Here is a 23,444-nt window from a genome sequence, read left to right as displayed (position 1 = left end):
ATTTTCTTGCTCCACTTTAAAGAAACCAAAACTGGAAATGCGGTTTATGTAACAAAATCCTAGTGAAATTCCAATCTGTGGACCCATGTTTAAAGAACAACTCTCAGATAGCATCTGAAAACTGGTAAATTTATGACCCAGCCATCCTATTTAATATCAAAACCCACATAAGTACTTCTAGTCACTCTCTCCCTAGGCTACTTCCTCCCTATTGGATTGATTGCTTTTTAACAAACTAATTAAACTACAGTTTAGTTAATTAAGTAAACTGTAGTTTAATTAGTTTATGTTTATTCATAGAAAATAAACAATGAGCATGTCTAACAAATTTATTTTAACTGACTCAGTGCCAGTACTGACCGCATCAAATAACAGTTTCTTGAGTAGGTGAGTGTGGATGTGGGTATATAGGTATTTGAGGAAGGAAGGTAAATCTCTAAACTCTCTCTCTCTCTCTGTATCTTTATTTCAATTATGCAGTAATCATTTCTTCCTGCCATTAGCTATTATTTAAAAATATTATTTTAATGACAGCATACTAGTCCTTCCTCTTAATATTCTAACTTACTTAAACATTTCCCCTATTACTGGGCATTTAGAAACTTTTCAACATTTTCCTATCATAGTGTTTTGATGAACAACAATATACATCAAACTGTTTGTATTTCCATTTATAAAAATGTATAAAAGATTCCTGAAAGCAAAATAACTTATATTACCATTTTTAATGGCTTTGTTTACATACTGTCAAATTGCTTTATAGATAACTAAAGCAATATATACTAAAATCAACAATAAATATCTTGTTTTTTTAACACTGGTACCAGTATTGAGTGTGCATAATGTTAAGCACCTTTGCCAAAGTTAATAAAAAGGTCTCATACTATTGTAATTATGCATTTTTATTAGTAGTAAGTTGAATATTTTGCTCATATATATTGGATATTTGTTTTCTTTGTAAATGCTCTGAGTTTCGGAGACTTTTGTATTAGGAAATTGTTGTTCTTTTGGTTGTATAAAAGCTAAAGTCCCCTTTACACCTAGAGCAAAATGTTTGTTCACCCATTTAATTTTTGAAAATTAGCATTTTTAAATTACACAAGCAGTTCTTCACTGTCAGAAAATTAGAAAGTAGAGAAGAAAATTATCAGATGTTTTAAGATTAAGCCATCCTTATAGTCCAGGGATTTAAACAAATCAACTTAGTGAGGAAGAATTATTCTTTAAAACAGTGCTTACCAAACTGTCCCATACAAAACTAGTTCTGCAAGATGTAAAGAGATATTCTTCGGGGGGGAAAAAGAACTCCATATTAACATAAATTTTTGAAAGAATGCTCATCATATGGTATTCTTAAAAATTCACACTGTGCAAAAGTATATTAAACTTACAAGTTAACAACAAAAATACTGATAACCTAATTTAGAAATTGAAAATAGACTTGAATGGACATCTCTCTAAAGAAGATACACAATAGCCAATAAGCATATGAAAATATACTCAGTGTCATTAGTTATAAGTGAAAATCAACCCACGATGAGATACCACTTCATATCTATTAAATTGGCTATAAAAATAAAATAAAATAAAATAAAAAAACAAGTGTTGGGAAGGATGTGGAGAAAGTGAAACTTTCATACACTTGCTAGTGAGAATGTAAAATAGTGTAGTTGCTACATGAAAGTTTGGCAGTTCCCCAAAAAATTAAAAGAATTATCATAACACCTCACAATTTTACTCCTAGGTACTAGTCAAGAAAATTTCAAACATATGTTCACACAAAAAAACCTGTTCATGAAGATTCATGGGAACATTATTTATAATAGTCAAAAGTGGAAACAACCTAAATGTCTATCAACAGATTGAATAGACAAATAAAATACGGAGTGTCCATACTATGGAATATTATTCAGTCACAAGTAAGAATAAAGTACTAAGATGTGCTTCAATATGGATAAACTTTGAAAACATGTAAGGGAAAGAAGGTAGTCACAAAAGGCCACATGTTATATGTTTCCATTTATATGAAATGTCCAGAATAGGCTAATCCAGAGACAGAAAGCGGACTAGTGGGATGAGAAGTGGGAGAATTTGGGAAAGACTGTTAATAGATACAGGATTTCTTTCTGCAGTGCTGAAAATGTTTTCAAATTAGTGGTGATGGTTGCATAACATAGTGAATATATTAAGAACCAGTGAATTGTATACAAAATGCTATATTTTATGTATGTGATTTGTGTCTCAAAAGAAAAACACATTAAAGACTCTAAGAATTACTGTTTAACTTTGTTTAAGCAGAATATTCCAAGTTTTTTAATACTTCAGTACTCTTTTTCCATGTGAGACCTATTAATACATCATGCAGCACTGTTTACAAGCAGCACAGGGTGGGAAAAGCTGGCTATTAACACAACATTTTAAAATTCATTCTAATATATGGCTGACATCAGCTCCTTGCTGGAAAAAGCATCAGAAGAAAGAAACAGAGAGGCTAGGGATAAAATTTATCAGCCTCATACTTACTCTGGAGATGGTTATTTGCCCCATTCTCTAGAAACAGAAAGCCAAACCCCAGTTAGGTTCTTCTCTAATTAGTAACAGATTTCTGTCTGTTACTATTATTATTGGAAATGCCATCAAATCATATAACTTAAAAGTCAGGTTAAAAAAGAATCTTCTCATAATCAAATAATTATCTTTAAAAGAAAACAAAGCACAAGCAAACATCTTCCCAGAATATGATCTTTGATAGCTACATTTTACTTTTAATTTGCTATTTACAAGAGTTCAAGTGGAGAGGAACTTTTCTGAAAAAGAACCAGAAATAACATAATTAACTTGGTAATAACAACAACATGGATGTATGAAAACATGTAGGAAGAAAAGCAGAAGGAGAGCTCAATCTGAATTTTTACCAAAATATTAACAATTTTTGCTATTCTGTTTTCCAAAATGGCAACTCCCACACTAACAAGTATCTTTCCATTCAGACATTTAGAGTCCCGAAAACAGTAATTTAGTTGTGTGCTTGCCTCAAAGAACAGCCTACACGTCTATTATGCTAAATGCAAAACTCAGCATCGGAGAGCTGAAAACAAACTACAAAACAGAAGACAAAAGTGGAAACAGAACCCACATTTGGTGAAGTGTCTTTATTGGACTCCTACATTTACTTTCACATTCATATGGTGCATCAAGAACCATTTCCAGGACATGCCAAGAATTTACTTTCACTACTTTAAAAAAATCTCAATGATAATTATCAGAATCATATCTAGGAAGTAATAACATTATAAAATTATTTTAAGTTTTTCTTGGATTTAACTGCCAGGAAAGGAGAAGTCAACTTTATCCAAGAGTATTTATAAGTCAATGAGTGTGAACATGGAACTCATTCATCATTATCTGGAAACCCAAAAAAAAGGGCTGGAAAACCTCAAGATTAAACCACACTACAAGTAAAATGACTACTAGGTCAGAGTCAATCTTTGAAGTTTATTGCCTGAAGCATACACTTCGATCCTGTTCTCCTGTTAAAATCAACAGTCCGGCACACTTAGAAAAAAAACATCACTCTCCTAGAAAACAGCATCTCTTATCAGCAAAGACCCATGATTCCTAAGTGTTTTTCTTTTTTTTCAATTCGTATTTAAGAAAGAGAGAAAAAAGTATTCTTGATTCTGTTTTTATCTGCTGAGGGGTAAGGCTTCATTTATGGAAACTTATTTCCCAGAATTCTTCTTAAAAAACTTTGGCACATGAGAAAGTATCCCACATAATGACCTCCTGCTGTGTTTCTGTTTGTTCTCTCTCAGTCATCAGGGCAAATGTCTGCTTTAATAACGGAAATAAGGTTACACGTTGCCAAGACAGAAGAAATACTTCACAAATACATTTTTAACACTAACAGGCAAAATTATAACAATATTTTCAAAAATCATAACTTATAACTCAGTGGCAACTTTTATCAGAATCTGCTCAAAAGTGTGCATTTCCTGACATTCTTTTGATTTTGATATGATTATAAATGTATGTTTCCTATATGATTTATATACCTATCAATTTTCCATATGATTTTGAGCATATTCATTTGAACAGATATAAGAAAGAGAAAGGAATTAGAACTGCTCTTCCTTAGGGATACATTTTTTTTAAGTGCCTTCAGTAGTTTCTGGGTGCATGTCTTATTTTTTTTTTTTTTACTTTAAGTTCTGGGATACACGCACAGAACATGCAGGTTTGTTACATAGGTACATATGTGCCATGGTGGTCTGCCATACCTATCAACCTGTCATCTAGGTTTTAAGCCCCACATGCATTAGTTATTTGTCCTAATGCTCTCCCTACCTTCACCCCCTACCCCCGACAGGCCCCAGGTGTGTGTTCTTCCCCTGTCTGTGTCAGGTGTTCTCATTTGTTCAACTCCCACTTATGAGTGAGAACATGCAGTGTTTGGATTTCTGTTCCTGTGTTACTTTGGTGAGGATGACGGTTTCCAGCTTCATCCATGTCCCTGCAAAAGACGTGATCTCATTCCTTTTTATGTCTGCCTAGTACTCCATGGCATGTATGTACCACACTTTCTTTATCCAGTCTATCACTAATGGGCATTTGGGCTGGTTCTATATCTTTCCTATTGTAAATAGTGCTGCAATAAACATACGTGTGCATATGTCTTCATAGTAGAATGATTTATATTCCTTTGGGTATATACCCAGTAATGGGATTGCTGGGTCAAATGGTATTTCTAGTTCTAGATCCTTGAGTAATTGCCACACTGTCATCCACAATGGTTGAACTAATTTACATTCCCCTCAGCAATGTAAAAGCGTTCCTATTTCTCCACAGCCTCACCATCATCTATTGTTTCTTGACTTTACATAACTTATCAAGACTAAATTCCTCTATCTATGACCTGTGAAGTATCCAGAGAAAACTGACAAGAAAATTTTATTAAGGAGCTAGGAAATGGAAGAGTCTCATGTGGAGTATGTCTTTGTTTGCCTAAAGGAAAGAAAATAAGTGACTTAATTACTTTTTACCAAACACTTACATTTTCAATTGTATGAGAAATTATATGGGAAAGGTGCTGCAGTTAAAGCAAGGGATTACACCTTCATACAAGGGAATTTCCCTTAATCATTTCAATTGATATAATCTTAGAATATGTTCCCAAGAAACTATAGACTTGCCATTTCTGGAAAGAAGGTGAAATAAAAACTGGAAAGAGATAAGAACTTAATAATGTACCATTAAGATACCAACACGCTGTAAGATATGAGGCTGGACTGTACAATCCCTTGAAGTTCTTTTTTTGAAACAAAACCTCACTCTGTCACCCAGGCTAGAGTACAGTACAGTGGCACAACCTCTGCTCACTGCAACCTCCGCCTCCCAGGTTCAAGTGATTCTCCTGTCTCAGCCTCCTGAGAAGCTGGCACTACAGACATGTGCTACCATACCTAGCTAATTTTTATATTTTTAGTAAAGACAGCGTTTTACCTATTGGCCAGGCTGGTCTCAAACTCCTGACCTCAAGTGCTTCACCCACCTTGGCCTCCCAAAATGCTGGGATCACAGATGTGAGCCACTGCTCCCTGCCTTCTATTTTCTTAATTATATAGAAGATATTTAATCACTGTCCTACCTGCAAATACTGGTGTCTGCCACCTCCAGGAGAGAAAGGGACAAAGTGGTAGCTAGGATGATCAATTTCCCCAGGGTCTCTTTTAATAAGATTAACATATATTTGTATAGTTTTAAATGCATGTATAGATGTGCATACACATATGGACATACCTAGATTTAGAAATATCCTCAAACTCAAAGACAGTAATATTCTCCTCCCCAACCCCACCACCCAGCCCAGTCCATACCCATACACTTGGGCAGGCACATGCATTTACTAAAGGCAGCTCAAATACCCTACAAATCCTCAAAGATTGTTATTGGTTTATTCGTTCAGCAAATATTTATTGAGTACTTGTAACGTGCTATGGGAGTGAAGATGGCTAGGTTATCTCTTTGTCTTCAAAGAGGCTTAAAGGTTTTTAAACAAGCAAATTTAGTAGTTTGTCAGAGGTGACTGGTGGAGGTCAGAGAAGACAGGGAAACACAGAGGAGGGAGTGGAGGTAGGAGGAATGGAGGAGCAGAGGGGAAGGGTTCTAAAGTCTTAATAGAGGAGGTGAGTAGGTGTCTGGAAAAGAGGTTGAGAAGAGATGTGGGCAAGGGTGGCCGGGTTAGAGCAGAGAGGGCCTTTGCTTAGCCAAGGTTCTTTGGGTGATAATAGAAATCAAGTAAAGTTGGCTTGGGCTGCAAGGGGTGTTTAATGAGAGGCTGCAGGGCTCAGTGTGAATTATGGTTCTGCAACTCCCTAAGCAAGCATAACCCTGAGCAAGTTATTTACACTCTTTGTGCTTTGGGTTCTTTATGTATAAAATAAGAATTATAGTAGAATATTTTTCAGGATCAAAGAGTTAACACCTGCAACACACATGGCAGATAGCAAGTGCTTGATAATGTTAGCTATGTTTATTATTTCTTAGACCCCAAAAATATCTGAGCGGGATGAAAAGTAAGCCTATAATAGGAATCTGGAAAGCTCTGGTACCTCAGGCAGCATTCTGACTCTCTCTCTCTCTCTGCTCATGATTCCTATGAGCCACTGTGGAGCACGGCTGCCCATTGCTCCTGAATGTTTACATGTTCCTTCAATTCAGCTCATGAAGAGATGGACTGGAATTGACACGTCTCAGTTCCTAACTCCTGTGCTAGTAAATGTGACTTAGCTTAGCTTTTGTACCTTATGGTTTAAACTAAGGCCAAAGGGTTAGGGTAAAAACATGATAAAGTGGCCTCTCTCTCCTCAATGGCAAAAAAAGGAGCACAGAGGAGAAATCTGTCTTGATTTCTAAGTGTAACCATTTTCACATCTGAGCCATGGAACAGGCTAAGCAATTTTAATCTTTACAGGTTTTGAGCCACTGACGAGTATCTGAGGAATGTGGTGACCCTATTGCTTTGCATCCTCCTTAAACTTTTTTTTTCCTATTTACTCATTTTAAGAATCTGGTAACTGCCAAATATCCATCCACTAAACAAAATAAGGCATATCCATACAATGGAACAGTGTTCATCTACAAAAAGAACTGAAGGATTGCTATATGCTACACCAGATGGACCTTGAAAACATGTTAAGTAAAGAAAGCCAGGCACAAGAGGCTACATGTTATATGGTTTCACTTAAAGGAAATGTCCAGAATAAGCAAATCCATAGAGACAGAAAGCAGATTAGTGGTCGCCTAGGGGCTGAGGGGAGAAGAAAATGGAGAGTGACTGCTAATGGGTATAGGGCTTCTTTTGGAGGTGATAATAGCTTTGTGGAATTAGTAGTGTTAGTTGTACAATCTTGTGAATATACTGCAAATCACTGAAATGTAGCCTTAAAATGGTACACTTCATAGTATGTAAATTATAGTTTTAAAAAAATATCTGAGAACTGGCTATGATGCCAGAACACCTGTTTTTTTCTTTCTTTTTGTTGAAAAATTTATTTAATTTTTTTTAGATTTTAAATTCTGGGATACACATGCAGAACATGCAAGTTTGTTACATAGGTATACGTGTGCCATGGTGGTTTGCAGCATCCATCAGCCTGTCATCTAGGTTTTAAGCCCTGCATGTATTAGGTATTTGTACTAATGCTCTCCCTCCCGTTGTCCCCCACCCCCTCAACAGGCCCCAGTGTGTGATGTTCCCCTCGCTGTGTCCATGTGTTCTCATCGTTCAAGTACCACTTACGAGTGAGAACACGCGATGTGCACCTGCTTTTATCCTGACGCTTACGTGATCTCCTGCAATAGTCACCACTTGCCTTCCCAAGCATCGCTTCCTTACCTATACACTGGAGATGGGCGCTAAGTCAGGCTCTAGGGGAGGCCCATTCCAGCTCTAAATTCTGAAGGTAAGAAGCTGAGTCCATTTCCCCAAAATTAAGTGAACTTCTTCTCAAACCTCTGCCACTGGAACAGTCTTCTCATTCTATTGTCCTTCCCAAATAAAGAATTCTCACTTCATTCTGAGTGTTTAAATACCTATTTTGCACATATAATATATACTAGGTATTTGAACTGATAATCCCATTTAATCTATCCAACAACTTTGTGAACTGGGCACCATGGTTATTCTTGGCTTAAAAATGCAGACATGGAGGCTTAGGGAAGGTAAATATGTTGCCCAAGTTTGCAAGAAGCAGGGCTGGGCATGGAACCTGAGCTGCCTAACTCCAGAGTTCATGTGTTGAACCACTGTGATGAACTTACTTTCTCTACTAATTCCTCCACCTTGGCTCAAGTCTCATGCTCCTGAACATCTGCTTTAACAATTTATTGGTTAATTAATTCAATAGCATTATATTTGTCATGCTCACTATTTTAGTAAGCGATTCAAATTAGCTATTTGGAAGTTGGGAAATATCCCTGAATTATTTATCATATGTCAAATATAAACTAGAAAACTATTTCTTAATGAAGGTAAGAATGGAACACTCAAATGGAATGAATAAAGACAAAATTTAGGTTAATGCCCTGTTAAAAGGAGAAATTAATGACAATTTCATCTCTTGTCAGCTCTGCTCTTTGTACCATTGGCTAGAGTAATTTGTTTAATTAATCTGAAGTCTTCTTGTTAATTACAGATAATTTACCATACCCAATAAAAGGTCTTGCCTTTGCATTTCTCAAGTATGCTTAAATTGCATTTACTTTTGTATTTCTTTGTAAAGAGACAGACAAAATAAATTTAGCCATGTTATTCTAAGTAAAGTATTAGCTTAATTTAGGCTAGTAAATAAGTACCACTACTTATATAACACTCTATTTATGAATTTGTGAGTGGCTGTCCATCTTCATGAATATTAAGCCCTAAATATGTTCATGCATTCATAATGTAGGACTCATAGTCACACAGATAAGACACCTAAGATTCAAAGACTGCTACTGCCCTGAGAAGTAAGGGTATTGGTGACAATTATCAAATTTGTTGTAGGTTCCACTTAGTCTTAATGTGAAGGAAAATGAAAAGTTGGTATATATAGATCCTGTATTTTTATTTTCATTCAAAAATAGTAAAAACTTGCATCCTGGCAATGAAGCATTAATATAAAATCTAAACCTACTAATGAAGGACAATTTTTATTAACTAGTGACCAATATAAGATTTACTAAAGTTTGAAGTCTTTCTGAAAATATTTTAAAAATTCACTCTGGAGGCTGAGGCAGGAGAATCACTTGAACCTGGGAGGCAGAGGCTGTAGTGAGCTGAACAAATATATATATATATTTAAATAATTCATTTTGTAAATATGCTCCTATCTATCTAATCACATTGAAAGTAATCAGATAGTTAAAAATTTCTAATACTTTGTTTTAAAGATAGTATTGAAAACACTAGTTTTGTTAATTGCTTAATGTCTATTGAAAATATAACATGATTATTTGAATGTTTAAGGGAAAAAATTACAAAGAAAAAATTTCTACATCTGTTAACAACCTTCCCCCCAATTTGGATTTAATCAAATTTTGTCATTTTAAGCATTTTTTTTTTTTTTTTGAGACAGAGTCTCACACAATTGCCTGGGGTTGGAATACAATGATGAGATCTGGGCTCACTGAAACCTCCGCCTCCCAGGTTCAAGCGATTCTCTTGCCTCAGCCTCCTAAGTAGCTGGGATTACAGGTGCTGGCCACCATGACCAGCTAATTTTTTGTGTTTTTAGTAGAGATAGGGTTTCACTATGTTGGCCAGGCTGGTCTCGAACTCCTGACCTCGTGAACCGCCCATCTCGGCCTTCCAAAGTGCTGGGATTACGGACGTGAGCCACTGCACCTGGCCTTTGAAGCATTTTTCATCTTAAATGATTACGTCTAGGATTCCAAATTACTATAGAACAAAGAAATGAAACACACAGAAAATTACAAGAGTTTAAGTGAAAAACTCCTAAATTGGCTGATATATTAGCTAAGCAAGATTATCTAGGAATTGCAAAGACCTTAATTTATGGAAGGTCTAACAATTTGAATTTCGGCTGCTATTCATCAGACCTGCAAACCTAATTCTCAGGTTTCAGAGCCAGAATATCAAAAATTGAGTAAAATCTCTAGCTTTTAGAACCAGAATTCTAAATCTTGAGTTAAATGCATCTCAGCCCTGGAAAAGGAACAATTTTGTATGAAAGGATATTCAAATAAACCTTCATTGAGCAACCACAATGAGCCTTGAAGATTTACATGATTGAGCTGGAATTCAAAGCCAAAGACAAGAGAGAAACATTTTTTTTTTCCTAGGATGCACAAAGAGATATCCATAATTAAACATCACACTTCCCAAGGGCAGCATGTTTTCTGATATTGACAAGTAAAATGAGGTATTTCAAATCAGGCATTGCTGGCTTACAGTCATCTTTTGCATAGCTATTGTCTTAACGTATTTCTGGCTATTAGGCATTTGTCTATTTTTGGTCAGCGAGGCATGCTAAAGAATTCTGGCTTTGCATAAAAAGCTGTAGTAATGCTAGTGGAATTACATTTCTGCAACAATACCTTAAGTATAATTATGGACATTTTGGCTAGTCATACACACATTTTATATTCAAAGAAGAGTAGCTATAACTTTAGTGTAATCAGTACAATTAAAATAACTACAAGTAGGAAAAAAAAACTTTCAAAAGTACCTATTTAGGCTCAACTAAATACTTTCCTTTGCCTTATTTGTCACAGGTAGTTAAACATATTGCACATTAATCCTATGATATGTTGGGGAAATGCCAAATAAACCATATCTGCTTAACATTCCATCCAAAAAAAAATCAGAGACTAATAATAGATTATATATTCAATAACTATTTTGTTCTAGGTCAAAAAATGTCACATTACCTTAGCCTGATCTTACCATAACTACTAACTACCAAAAAGTAGCAATATTTAGAAATTATACCTTCTATAATTTTCCTCTACTTTCCTACCGAGATCCTAATCAAATTAAATCTTTTTAAAATTTTGTTTTTAACTTGTAAAGAATATGTTAAACTTAGATCAAATACCCCCAAATTTAATATGCTTTATTTTCAAAAGTGACCATTTTATTTAAAAAGACATTTTACCTCCTGCTTTCCATTCTGAACATTATTCATGAAAATTAATTTTGCTATATAATCTCCAGGCATATTTACAATTTTATTTTTAAAGCTATTTACTACTGTCACAAAAACACATAAAATTATTTGGATATTATTGAAACTTAATAAAAGATCTCACCTATCCATACACCCATATAAAACACATGTCCCATAAAAATGCAAAGGATCTGGTGGAAGACCTGAGCTATGGAAGTCATCTATGGGCTCTGCTCAAGCTCAGATGCCTCTTTGGACCATTAAACCAATGATACAGGGTTGGCAGTGAGGGGAAGGCTAGGTGCAATTTACGCTAATCAAAATAAATTCTAATTCAAGTACAAATTGACTTTTTACAGCTTTCAAAGTTACCATAGGAAATGTCTTGGAGCCCAGGTTTCTTAAATGATTTGTAACAATTTTATTCTTAGTTCACTTGTCTTATTAGCTAAAATCTGAGGCAATATGAAGCCTGCATTTTATATGATCTTTCAAAATGTGATCACACTTACGAATGATTTTTAATGATTTTCCATACGTAAAGCCCCCACACTGACAAATGATAGTTCCTTAACTCAGCCAAGTCTCCTCAAATCATCTCAATCTACATATCCCAGATTAATTACATTTCAGAACTGTTTTCTGTCCCCCACAGGAAGTGTGTGTGTGTGTGTGTGTGTGTGTGTATATGTGTGTATATATATATATGTGTGTGTAGAGATATATATATATATATATATATATATATGGAAGCACTGGACTAAGGAAATTGTCTGCTTCAGTTGCCATGATTATAATTTGGAAAACCTAATTTTATTGTGTGTTTTCTATGTGCTAATGGCTTTACATAAATCACTTTCTCCTTTAATTATCAGGGTTACCCAACATCTTAACAAGCAGGTAACCTTATCACCATCATTTCACATATAAGAAAATTAAGCTTAGGGAGGTTAAACAACTTGGCTGAGGCACACAACAAATAAGAGAAGGATACTGGATCTACAAGCTGGTCAATATGACTCACAACCTGAACTATTATCCCCCCACATCTGGCTCCTTCTTGTTGCCAATGCCAACCTGTACCTTGAACATCTTATGCTCCCTACCATACAAAAGTCTTTAGGCCGGCATGGTGGCTCATGCCTGTAATCCCAGCACTTTGGGAGTCCAAGGCAGGTGGATCTTGAGGTCAAGAGACTGAGACTATCCTGGCCAACATGGTGAAACCCCGTCTCTACCAAAAAGACAAAAAAATTAGCTGGGTGTGATGGTGCACACCTGTAGTCCCAGCTACTTGGGACCCTAAAGCAGGAGAATTGCTTGAAACCAGGAAGTGGAGGTTGCAGTGAGCTGAGATCACACCACTGCACTCCAGCATGGTGACAGAGTGAGAATCTGTATATTAAAAAAAAATAAAAATCTTTAACCATAGAACAATCTTCCTGAACCCACTACTGGGCTCTACAGTTTGTTCTCCATACTGACCTCAGAGTGATCTCTTTAAAATTAAAGGTTGGTTGGAGGGAGTCACTCCTCTGCCTAAAACTCTCAATGCCTCTCCCTTGTCTTAGGATAAAGGCCCCAAACTTACAATATCCTGAACAGTCTGACTCTGGTCTCCTATCTAGCCATATCCCCGTCCCTCTTGATTCCAGGTCCACCCATTCCAAGGTTTTCTTTCAATTCCTAGAACATAGCCAGCCTCTTCCCCTGGAGCCTTTGCACCTGCTGTTCCTTTCTTTGGGTATGCTGTGCCCCACTATCTACAGACCTTTAGTTGAGAATATACACTTCCTTCATAGCTCCACTCAAATATCACGTCCTCAGGAACACCTTTCAAAATTACACTGCATTTTACTCAAGACTGGATCAAGTTTCTCTGTCATACCCTTTCTCAGCACTCAGTATACCTCCTTACCAGCCCCTAGCAAGGTTTGGTATGACGTATGTATATGATCATTTAATAAACACCTGTCTTTCTACTAGACCAGAATTCCTCACACTTCCACATGCATCAACAACACCTGGAGTGTTTGTTTCATAAATGACCACAGGATCCCACCCCTAGAGTTTCTGATGCATGGTGCCTGAAGTGAGGTCTAGAACCTAGCAGTTACTGCTTCCCAGGTAATGCTGATGGCTGGGCAGGGCACTAATCCAGTACAGTGGTTCTCAATCCCAGATTAACATTAGATTCACCTGATAACTTTAAAAATTACCAATGCCAGGGCCCTCACCCCTAGACGTTTTGATTTCATTGGGCTAGGGTGGAGCCAAGAAGGTCTTATGTCAAATATTGCACACTTAGGCTAAAAAAGTATTTGCTTACCTAAAATTCAAACTTAGCCAAGTTTTCAGTAGATTTACTTGCTAAATCTGACAACCCTACTTATGAGTACTGCTGTAACAAAACAGGTAGTATGTAATGTACTTGTGTACTTATATTATGTATATATGACTATAAACTGACCCTTCCTCTCTGCAGAGCAGAAAAAAGATGGGACTAAATAAGTGGAATTCTTAGACTTAAGAGGGTATTTTTCCCCTAAGGTTTAGACCTTAGAAGTAGTTACCAACAGACTGTGAAATCTTACCTGGGATCTTTTCAAAATAGAGCAAATTTTCAATATAAAATCATTTAAAATGATGACTGAATGACTTTGGGTTTCTTTAAGCTGTGGGGCTGTGGACCTCATCTGGGGCAAGCAGTGACAATGTAGCACCAACACTGTTGCTCTGTCATCAGCCAATGAGTCACCTCAGCAGAGCTACTGCTGGGACTCGACACTTTGTATATCAAAAGTAGGTAGAAAATTATTTATTTGATACACATCACAGAAAAAATAAAATGTTGAACGCATGACTTTGTGTCTGATAACGCAATTCTATCCTTCTCACATCTATGGAGGAAGTCCTGTGAAGTCTTCCAATTTTGGTGTAAAATCAGTAATTTCATATTCTACATAAACTGATATATTAAATTTGCATTTCTGATGCTGTGAAGGACCTACTTAACCCCAGCCCAGCATGTTTAACAGCACTGTGGGTAAACTAGAGATTCCTAAATTGAGACTCCTCGGAGATTAATGGACATCACATAGTCTTCTGTTTCTCTACATAAGTAACCTGTCAGACCTCTGATTTAAAGACATCCAAATATTTTAAATATTAAATGGGATATTTCTATGAATACTCATAGAATTCAATAATTTTATCAAATATTGCTAACTTCTGCTTTATACAATGTTCACTTGCCAGATTCAACATGGCACTTTTCACTAAGGACAAGATTTTGAGAACTGTTTATGAGAACAGATTGCTGAATGACTGCATGGGCATCAGAGCAAATTCCAGCAACCTAAGTAATAGAATATGCAAATTTATGACCGGGCACTGTGGCTCACGACTGTAATCCCAGCACTTTGGGAGCCTGAGGCAGACGGATCACAAGGTCAGGAGTTTGAGACCAGCCTGACCAACATAGTGAAACTCCATCACTACTAAAAATATAAAAATTAGCCAGGTATGGTGACAGGCACCTGTAATCCCAGCTACTTGGGAGGCTGAGGCAGGAGAATTGCTTGAACCTGAGAGGCGAAGGTTGCAGTGAGCCGAGATCGTGCCATAGCACTCCAGCTTGGTTGACAGAGCAAGACTGCATCTCAAAAAATAAACAAATAAATAAGAATATAGAAATTTACAAGAATCCCAGAGGACCAAGTGTAATTGTGGCAGTTTAGGGAGAGAATGATAGAAAGTTCATCACGCCAAGATCAAGGTTAGCTGCACATTTCCATGACTTATTTCAATTCACCCAACTTCATGCAAACATACACATGCAAAAAATACTTCAGTTTATTTTCTTGGAAGTAATAAAGGTCTAACACTGTTAAAATAGATATTTTAGGACCTGAGACCTATGACTGTAAAAAACATCCCCAAATTACTGGTTTCTTTTGTCAGAATAGCTTACCAAATCCAAAAGCATTGGAACCTCCAATGGTCTGTGATGCCTGAACACTTGTAGATGTGTATAGTCCTGTCACCAGCAAGCCGTCAAAGAAGGTGCTTGTTGAAATTGTCACTGAAATATAAGAAAGAAAAAAACTCTCAATACAGTCAGAATAACACAATATATTTCTGAAGTGTTAGACACTGTCAAAACAATCTTTACTCATTATTAAAAATTATTTTTATACTATCCGCAGTTGGTATTTTTTAGAGGAGAAATTACAGAAGAACATAAAGAAGCTTGGAACTCCAGTGTCTACAATTGTTAGTCCTAAATTTAGAACATCAGTCCTACCTTTCTGCATTCATTTACATATTTCCTGGCTATGCGAACAATCATCTGAAAATAATGTAATATTGAATAGATGGTTTCCCCACCTCCACTGCCACCCCTGAAGGCAGTCGAAGGCATTGCTGGAGTTTTGGCATTATGAAAAAACACTTTTTAAAAAAAGTGTTCCATACTGTGGGAAACAACTGTACATGGGCTGAAAGAAGAACAGTAAGATGAACCACATTTCTTATTGTGAGTCCATGTTTCATAGGTGAGTTTCAGGAAGTTTTCCAACAAAAGCAGGCTAATTTGCATGAAGACAGCCACACTTTCTCCTCTTGCAAAAAAGAATGGAAGACCACTGCATGCTTTCAATTTTAGAACAAAGTCTGGAAGTAGAGGGGTTTATAACCACAAAATCAGGACATTGCTGGGAAGAAAAGGGTCAGATTAAATGTGTATGTATGCTACTCAGGCTGGCTTCTTCAAATTTTATCTTGCTCACCACCCTAAAACCTGATCATAATTTCTTGCTTGACATGATAACATTTTCTCCTGCATAGGTTGCTGTAAGATTGAGATGATGCCATTTGTAGGAAGCAGCCAGGGGAAGGTAATAACATTATTTAAGTAGTGCACAGTATAAGGCTATCATCATCTTTGGTGGCAATAAGGAGAATGACCAGAGTCACATTAACTTTGAAGAGAACGTTTAAATTAAACTCCAGAAAATCTGGTGAATAGAGCTGAATGGTCTGAAACATCCATATTGTAAAGTATAAAACAAGACACATACCAATAGAATAGCCTAACATCGTGCTACTCCCATAACAGCATGGGGGATTGGAATAAGTCACCTTCTCAACCTTTAATAAGAAATAATAGCTAATATTGTATAGCACTGGCATACAAACTACCCATCTGAGCACTGAGGTAAGTAGTTTACATATATTATCTCATTTAATTGTCAAAACATACCTATGAGAGAGGTACTATTATTATTTCCAGCTTACAAAAGAAGAATGTATGAAATAGAGCCATTAAGAACCTTGCCCAGGATCATATGATACCATCTAAAATGTTTTGATGCTATCTATGTGGGTTCTTTCCTGTTTTTTCTTTGCTTCCCCCAGATCCCAAAGTGGCAAAGTAACCATGGTCAAACTCCATTAAGGCAGGTATCTCAGGTATTTGGTTCACTGATATAGCTCAAGTATCTAGAATATTTTATGGCACTTTTTAGTGCTCAATATTTGGTGAATTATTAATAGTTTATTCATATAAAGTAGCATAAGGTTGTCTTATCTTTAGCTTGTTTCCGGAGGAGAAATATGTTACGAATCCTAGGCTTTGTACACCAGATGAGCCCCATTTGGAAAAGCCACGTGGAAAAAAAAGAAGACAGAGAAGAGTTGGCTATTTAAATATGTAAAATGTTTTCCAGAGTGCAAGACAGATCAATGCAGAGAGAAACTTGACTAAAAGACCAGCCAAAGACATTTTTTTAAAAAGGCATAAGTATGCATAAATTTTATCAGATGCTGTATGCTTATACAAATCATCTAAAGAAAAACATACTTGTTTGAAATGAACTGATTATAATCTGCTTGCTAGCGTTAAGAATTTTTTAGGATAAAATGATATTTGCCTTTGGAAAAATGCTACTCTTTTGACAGCAGAATAAGCATTCCTTTTCCTCATTTAAACAGATGTGATGCATAATCCATATGTGAACTGGTAATCGGTCTCTTTTTTCTTTTCTTTTCTTTTTTTTAAAAAAAGAGGAAATGTTGCCGAGACTCTCATGGGATTTAAGACATATCTTTCTGGTCACTGAGCTTCCATTTATTCAAGAAGATAATGGGTCCAATCTCTATAAGTAAAAACCACTGGACACAGTGTGTATTCGCTGATAGCATGCAGACCATTTCAGAATGTCTGAGGCCACAGGTTTTCACTGACTGGAACACTGGTGGTGAATGCATGAGCAGTATAAAAGAGCATACTGAAAACATTACACCAAGGCACTTTGACTTTGAAACTGTGTCAGGAACACCCTTCTCTCCACCCCGCTTCTTCCCTTTTCACTGAAATGCTTCCACTTATCTCTACCTGCAGCCCTGGGTTAATCTGCTGAAGTTTCCTGTGTCATCGGCCCCTGAAGTTTTCAGTTTTCACATGGGGCCTTTACCCCCACCTTGCCCTCTAGTGTCTTCCTGATTCCTTTCTATCAAGCTATGTGACTCCGCATGTGCACCAGCTCTAATCTTTCCTCTGTGCCCTGCCTTGACTTTCTTTCCTCTAATTTCACTGGACTCACTTTTCAAGCACTATTTTAGCTTCTCTAGTCTTAACTCATCACATACATCCACAACCTCGTGCCATCCAGGCAACTGGAATTGGTTCTTGAAAGTAGAAAAGTGATTTACGATAAGTTAAAGGGAAAATTTACCATGTACAGAAATAATATGGTGCATGATTTTAAAAACTGAGGTTCACGCTTGTGAATGTAAAATGATTTTAATATGTATATGAACTAGAAGGAAACTTACAACTTTCATGGCCACCAATTTGGCCCATTATGAAGCTGATTAAAGACAGAGATAACACTGCTGTCTACTATTTAAAACAAACTCTCCATGAATCACAGAATTATCCATGTGTGTAGATCTAGATATACTCATTTGAAGAATGTAAAATACATTAATTCTGACTACAGATATTTTTATAGTTTTCTGATCCTATGATTCAGAATGTTATGGTTCCAAGCTGCATAGTTTAAAATGTTCCACAGTGATTGTCAACTTGTTTCCTTTAAAAATATTTATTTATAAAATATACTTGCATAAGTAGAAGTTGTAGTTAAAAGATATAAATTTTGGTATATTAGGATGGGGATAATTGCACAAAATTTTATATTCAAACTACTTTAAGAAAAATAACTATTGGGCTACATGTGTCTGATATCTAACTCAGACATGTAAATAAGAAAACCCTTCATGCCCTTTCCAGGATTATCAGTCAAATGCTCTAATTAATGTTAAAATGGGGAACAAATAATATTTTCCATGTCAATTCACTGTCAAATTAGTTTATAATAAACTGAACAATTGCCAAGTCTAGGTAAGTGGGTATACAGATGTTTGTTGTACTAGTCTTTTTTGTTTGTTTTTTCAGACAGAGTCTTGCTCTGTTGCCCAGGCTGGGGTGCAGTAGCACAATCTCAACTCATTGCAACCTCCACCTCCTGGGTTCAAGTCATTCTCGTGCCTCAGCCTCCCAGGTTATCTGTGACTACAGGGGTGCACCACCATGAGTGGCTAATTAATACACCTTTAGTAGAGACAGGGTTTCAACATGTTGACCAACCTGGTCTTGAACTCCTTGCCTCAAGTGACCCACCTGCTTCAGCCTCCCAAAGTGCTGGGATTACAACTGTGAGCCACGGTGCCCACCTGTTATACTAGTCTTTTAACTTTCATTTTAGAAAAAAATTTTATTAAAAAGTTGGTGGGGAGAAGAAGAAATCTGTTGTAAATGTACTTGAAATCAGCAAAGTAAGCCAAATAGTAAAATGTACTAGAAGGTGCCTAATACGTTCACACTTAAAGAAGTAAGATGTATAATTGATGGAGATAGACAACTAAATACCTTCTATGAGCCAAGACTTGTGTTAGTAGTGTAATTTGGATTTTATTAACTGGAAAGGAAGAGATATTTAGAAATAGTTCTCCTTTGACAAAAATGTTTATAAACTCTAACACCCTGTCAATTCTAGGTATTTTATATAAATTAAAATAATCACCACTATGGGTTAAGACCCACAAGTTATCCATATTAGACACCAAAGGTTTATGTAAAATCATTGAATAATAATCCAATGAGCTTAAACAAGTAAACACCTATTTAAACAATCCATTCTCCCATATAATCAGTCTCTATTCATGGCTTTACAAAATATGGTCAAATTCATAAAATTCTTTCCCAAGGGACCTTTTCCCTCTTGGAGTCGATTTTTATATCTTTCATAGTTTTGCATTTAAAATGTAAATAGAACTGGCTACTTTATCACAGAGGAAAATATCAATATTATAGATTTGAAATAGAATTCTGAACTTGCCAGTCCATTTTAAGGGGGACATAAAGCATATATATTATCTATAATCAGAAACAAATGCATCTTAGATCACATAATTCCCTTGTTCAATAAATATCTCTAGCTTCCTAACATTAGTCCATAGATTAAAACCCTAAATCATCAATGTGGTTTCAAAGACCTTTGAGTTGTGGCCATAACCAGTCCCTCCAGTCAAATTTTCTCATTTCAGCTGAAAACATCCTTTGATCCAGTTAAACCAGAACATGTTCTGTACTTCTCTGCCTTCTGGCCTCTGCTCTCACCTAGAATGACCCCTTGCCAGGTTACCTCTTGTTAAGGTATTCGGGTGCAGGTTCAAATGCCATCTCTCTCATGCACTTTGTTAGTCTGTTCTGACCTTCTGGAGAAAGTCACCTCTCCCTCCTCAGTGATCCCAGAGCTCAGAGAAACCACAAAAGATTTGTTGACATACTACTTTCCCCAGAATTTGGCTCAAAGGAAGAGCTCAATCAACTTTTGTTGAATTCAACCACACAGAAGCATTTATTACAACAAAAGACAACATATAAGAATAAAATAAGATAAAATTGAGAGTATAATGTAGCCAATGTAACCAAAATTGTAAAATCTAACTTTTACAGAAGAAACTGGACCACTGAGAAAAAGCTGGACCATTGTTATTCTTAGAGATGTATGAAAAATGACAGTTTCCTCTGAAAAGTAAACAAAGAATGCAATATCCAATTATAGTACTCAAAACCAGAAAGATCTAAGAAAATTTTAGTTGGATTTTACATTTAACCATAATAGCTTTTATTTTGTATATCTGTATTTTGTGTGTGCATATATATGTATATATATACATATGTACATACCAAATTAATCTGATAATTTTTGTCAGTGAGACTTTACACTATTATCCTTACTTTTAAGTTACTCTGCCATTTCCTGAAATAAAATATAAGGGATCAAAAGGCTGAGCGGGTTACAAATATCTCTTCCACATATGTGTTAAATTGGCAATGAGCTTAGCACCGGGAGACCATGAATATGGATTGCTGGGGTGTGACAGCGGAATGAAAACATGATGTAGTGACACAATTCAATTCTTATCAGTGGCTCAGAGAGTACCTCTGTCTTGAAATGACTAATTACAGAGTCAGTTATTATCTATTATAGTTTCTATTAAATGTTCCCCACAAGACCCTAATACCATTCTTGCAGAAAATCACTGAAAGATGAAAGTCTAAAGGAAAATAAATTTAGACATTTAATGCTGTTTGCATTTCATTCTAAAGCTTCTGGTCTACAAATGCTCTATGGTCCATTAAATTTTTATCATTTCAGGCATATTCCATTACTACTTTATATAAAAGACCTTTCATATGTGCAGAAAAGAAATATATTAAGTAATACTCAAAATGATGTTCCCATAATTTTTTTCAGAATGACAAGGATAGACGATAGCAAATTGCAAAAATATTGAAATTAGATACATAAGCATTAGTGATGATGCACCGATTGCAAATACTTTCCATTTCTTGATTTTGTATATTTTGAAGATGAAAATGCCAGCAGAATCTAATATTGTCAATATTTAAGAAAACATCATTGCATTTTGCCTTACGAAGAGAAATTTGTTTGCTTTTTGAATATGGAGCAAATTAAATAGCCTGAGGAACAAATATCTTTCTCTGAAAATGAAATAAACTGAGCATATTTGTTGCAAAATTTCATCAACACTCTATGTTCAACTACCAATTCTTATTTAAAGTGCCACTAGCTCCGGACACCCAATAGAGACCATCAAAAAATACATTACATTTTCATTCCAAACTTCTAGAAGCACATGACCCTTACACTACTTCTCGTTGCGTATATTAACTCCATTTTGACATGGTTTAGTGTGGATTTCAAAAATTAACTCAGGAATTTCAATAATAGCATTCCCAAACCAACAACAGCAAAGAAAAAAAATCATCCCAATAAATATGTAAAAGAAATGACTGGAAGTCAAGATTCACTGAGTGAGGACACAAATCCATAGAAGTGAAAAGCGATCTTAAATAAGTAGATCAGGATAATAAACTCGGTTTATTTCAGGAACAAATGGACTCCAGTCAGCCTTTTGTGGGGACAGAGATTGTTCCTGCCTTACCTATCTATTTCAACAACTAACCATAAGGGGCATGATGAGGAACGAGCTGGCTGCCCACCTAGTATACCCTCCTTTCCATCTCTAGAGGAGCACTGCTAAACGTACCACAGCAACTCTTTACTATTTCCATAAGGCTTTAGATGGCAGACCTGTATCATCTCTAAGAGCTCTTTACCCTCTGATTTAATAGACACCTCCTTAATAACAATAATAGCTAAACAATATTTGAGCACTATATGCCAGGTACTGTTCTAATCTTTTATAGGTAATGTTTAATCTTTTCAATATCCTATGTAATAATTACTATAATTATACCCCTTCTACCCATGAGAAAGTTCAAACAAAGAGGGGAGAGGGCTAAGTCACGAGCCTTAACTAGCACGTGAAAGGTAGCGTTAAGACATGGAGGTCATGTTCCCCCTCCTGAATGGACTGCAATAAATTCAGTAGCTCTGTCTCTTGCTCTTCCCGAGAGGGTGGCAGGGGCTTGATGTTTTCCTGAAGGCAGTGCTTCTAAGCTCTGGGTACATGGGTATAGCCTCCTGCAGTATGCCCAGCAGGGTGCTCTGTAGAATGTACTTAACCTGATGTCTGCTGTACCAATTATTATTACAGCCATTTATTAGCATTATTATTACTCCTCTTTTTCATTTTATATGGATCTGTACTGTTTCTTGGGGGGAAAAGGAAGGAGAAGGAGTGGCCTCCAGGGAGGACTAAATGCAGTGTGATAAAGGACTGAGCTTAAGATCAAAATAATAAGGTCAAAGAGCCCTGGATCAGCCCACCTCTGAAAGCAGGCAGAGAACGCCCTGCAAATGCCCTCCACCTTTATCTCCACCTGCAAGGAGAGGAAAAACTGAGCATGACCCAGGAATTTTAGGAGGTGCAGGAGACCCATCATATGCAAAACTTAATGACAGATGAAAACACCTTCTAGGGTCTGGAAAATGCTCTTTGCTGGCTAAAGGAGGGGTACACCATCTCTGTGGAACCCTATTATGACACACTTATTATTGATTCAGAGATTTAGATGAACCACATGTAGCCTCTAAGTTTTATCTTCTGGCACCAGTAATAAAAGGAGATCCACTGAGATTTTTTTCTGCCTGTAAGTTCTTGGGAGATAAAACGGCTGCAGTCAAATGCGTTTGTGAATTTATTATTTTAAAATTAAGCCCTTTGGAAGTAAGTTTAAATGAGAGCACTTGGTGAATACAAATCTCTCCTATTCCATCCCTTTAAGCTGCCTTTCCTCTTCTTTATGTTCCAAACCCCAACCTACCCAACAAGCACTCTCCCTGACACACACACATGTGCATGTGCACGCACACACATGTGCACACACACACACTCTTACTCAGAATTTCTAAAAGCATTAACCTTGGGGTAAAAAATCTCACATCTTATCCAGATGTTCCCTTCCCTAGACTTGAAGACACAGGTCAGAATAAAGCACCTGCAACGAGGTCCTGAACAATATTTTTGAAATCTCCGAAGACTGTCCAATCTAGCCTAAATAAAAATTCCTAAATAATAATCTTAACAATAAAAAATAAAAATATAATTTTATAATTCTCTACCCATTTTTAGCCCCAATTACACTTAAAGCAGGAATGATTTCATTGTTATCATTCACTTTTGGCTTGTATAATTTAATTCTGAATTTAAAAAAAATTCTACAAATTATAAAACTTTTGTAGAATATAATAGTTTCTATTATAGAACACA

At 36.2% G+C, this 23,444-nt stretch overlaps 1 protein-coding gene across 3 annotated transcripts in view; it reads right to left on the bottom strand.

Moving 5' to 3' along the window:
* RELN (reelin) overlaps positions 1 to 23,444 on the bottom strand; it is a 535,951-nt gene that overhangs the window by 437,906 nt on the left and 74,601 nt on the right. For all 3 annotated transcript variants that reach the window (XM_032276354.1, XM_032276355.1, XM_032276356.1), the window contains exon 2: positions 15,145 to 15,255. In XM_032276354.1, the coding sequence (XP_032132245.1) occupies positions 15,145 to 15,255 (111 nt within the window). The remainder of the gene's footprint in view (positions 1 to 15,144; positions 15,256 to 23,444) is intronic.

Source organism: Sapajus apella, unplaced genomic scaffold (assembly GCF_009761245.1).
Source record: "Sapajus apella isolate SASKATOON/1434 unplaced genomic scaffold, GSC_monkey_1.0 scaffold7, whole genome shotgun sequence".
Taxonomy (NCBI): domain Eukaryota; kingdom Metazoa; phylum Chordata; class Mammalia; order Primates; family Cebidae; genus Sapajus; species Sapajus apella.
The sequence above is the reverse complement of the archived record's forward strand: the minus strand, read 5'-3'. Positions and strand labels throughout refer to the sequence as shown.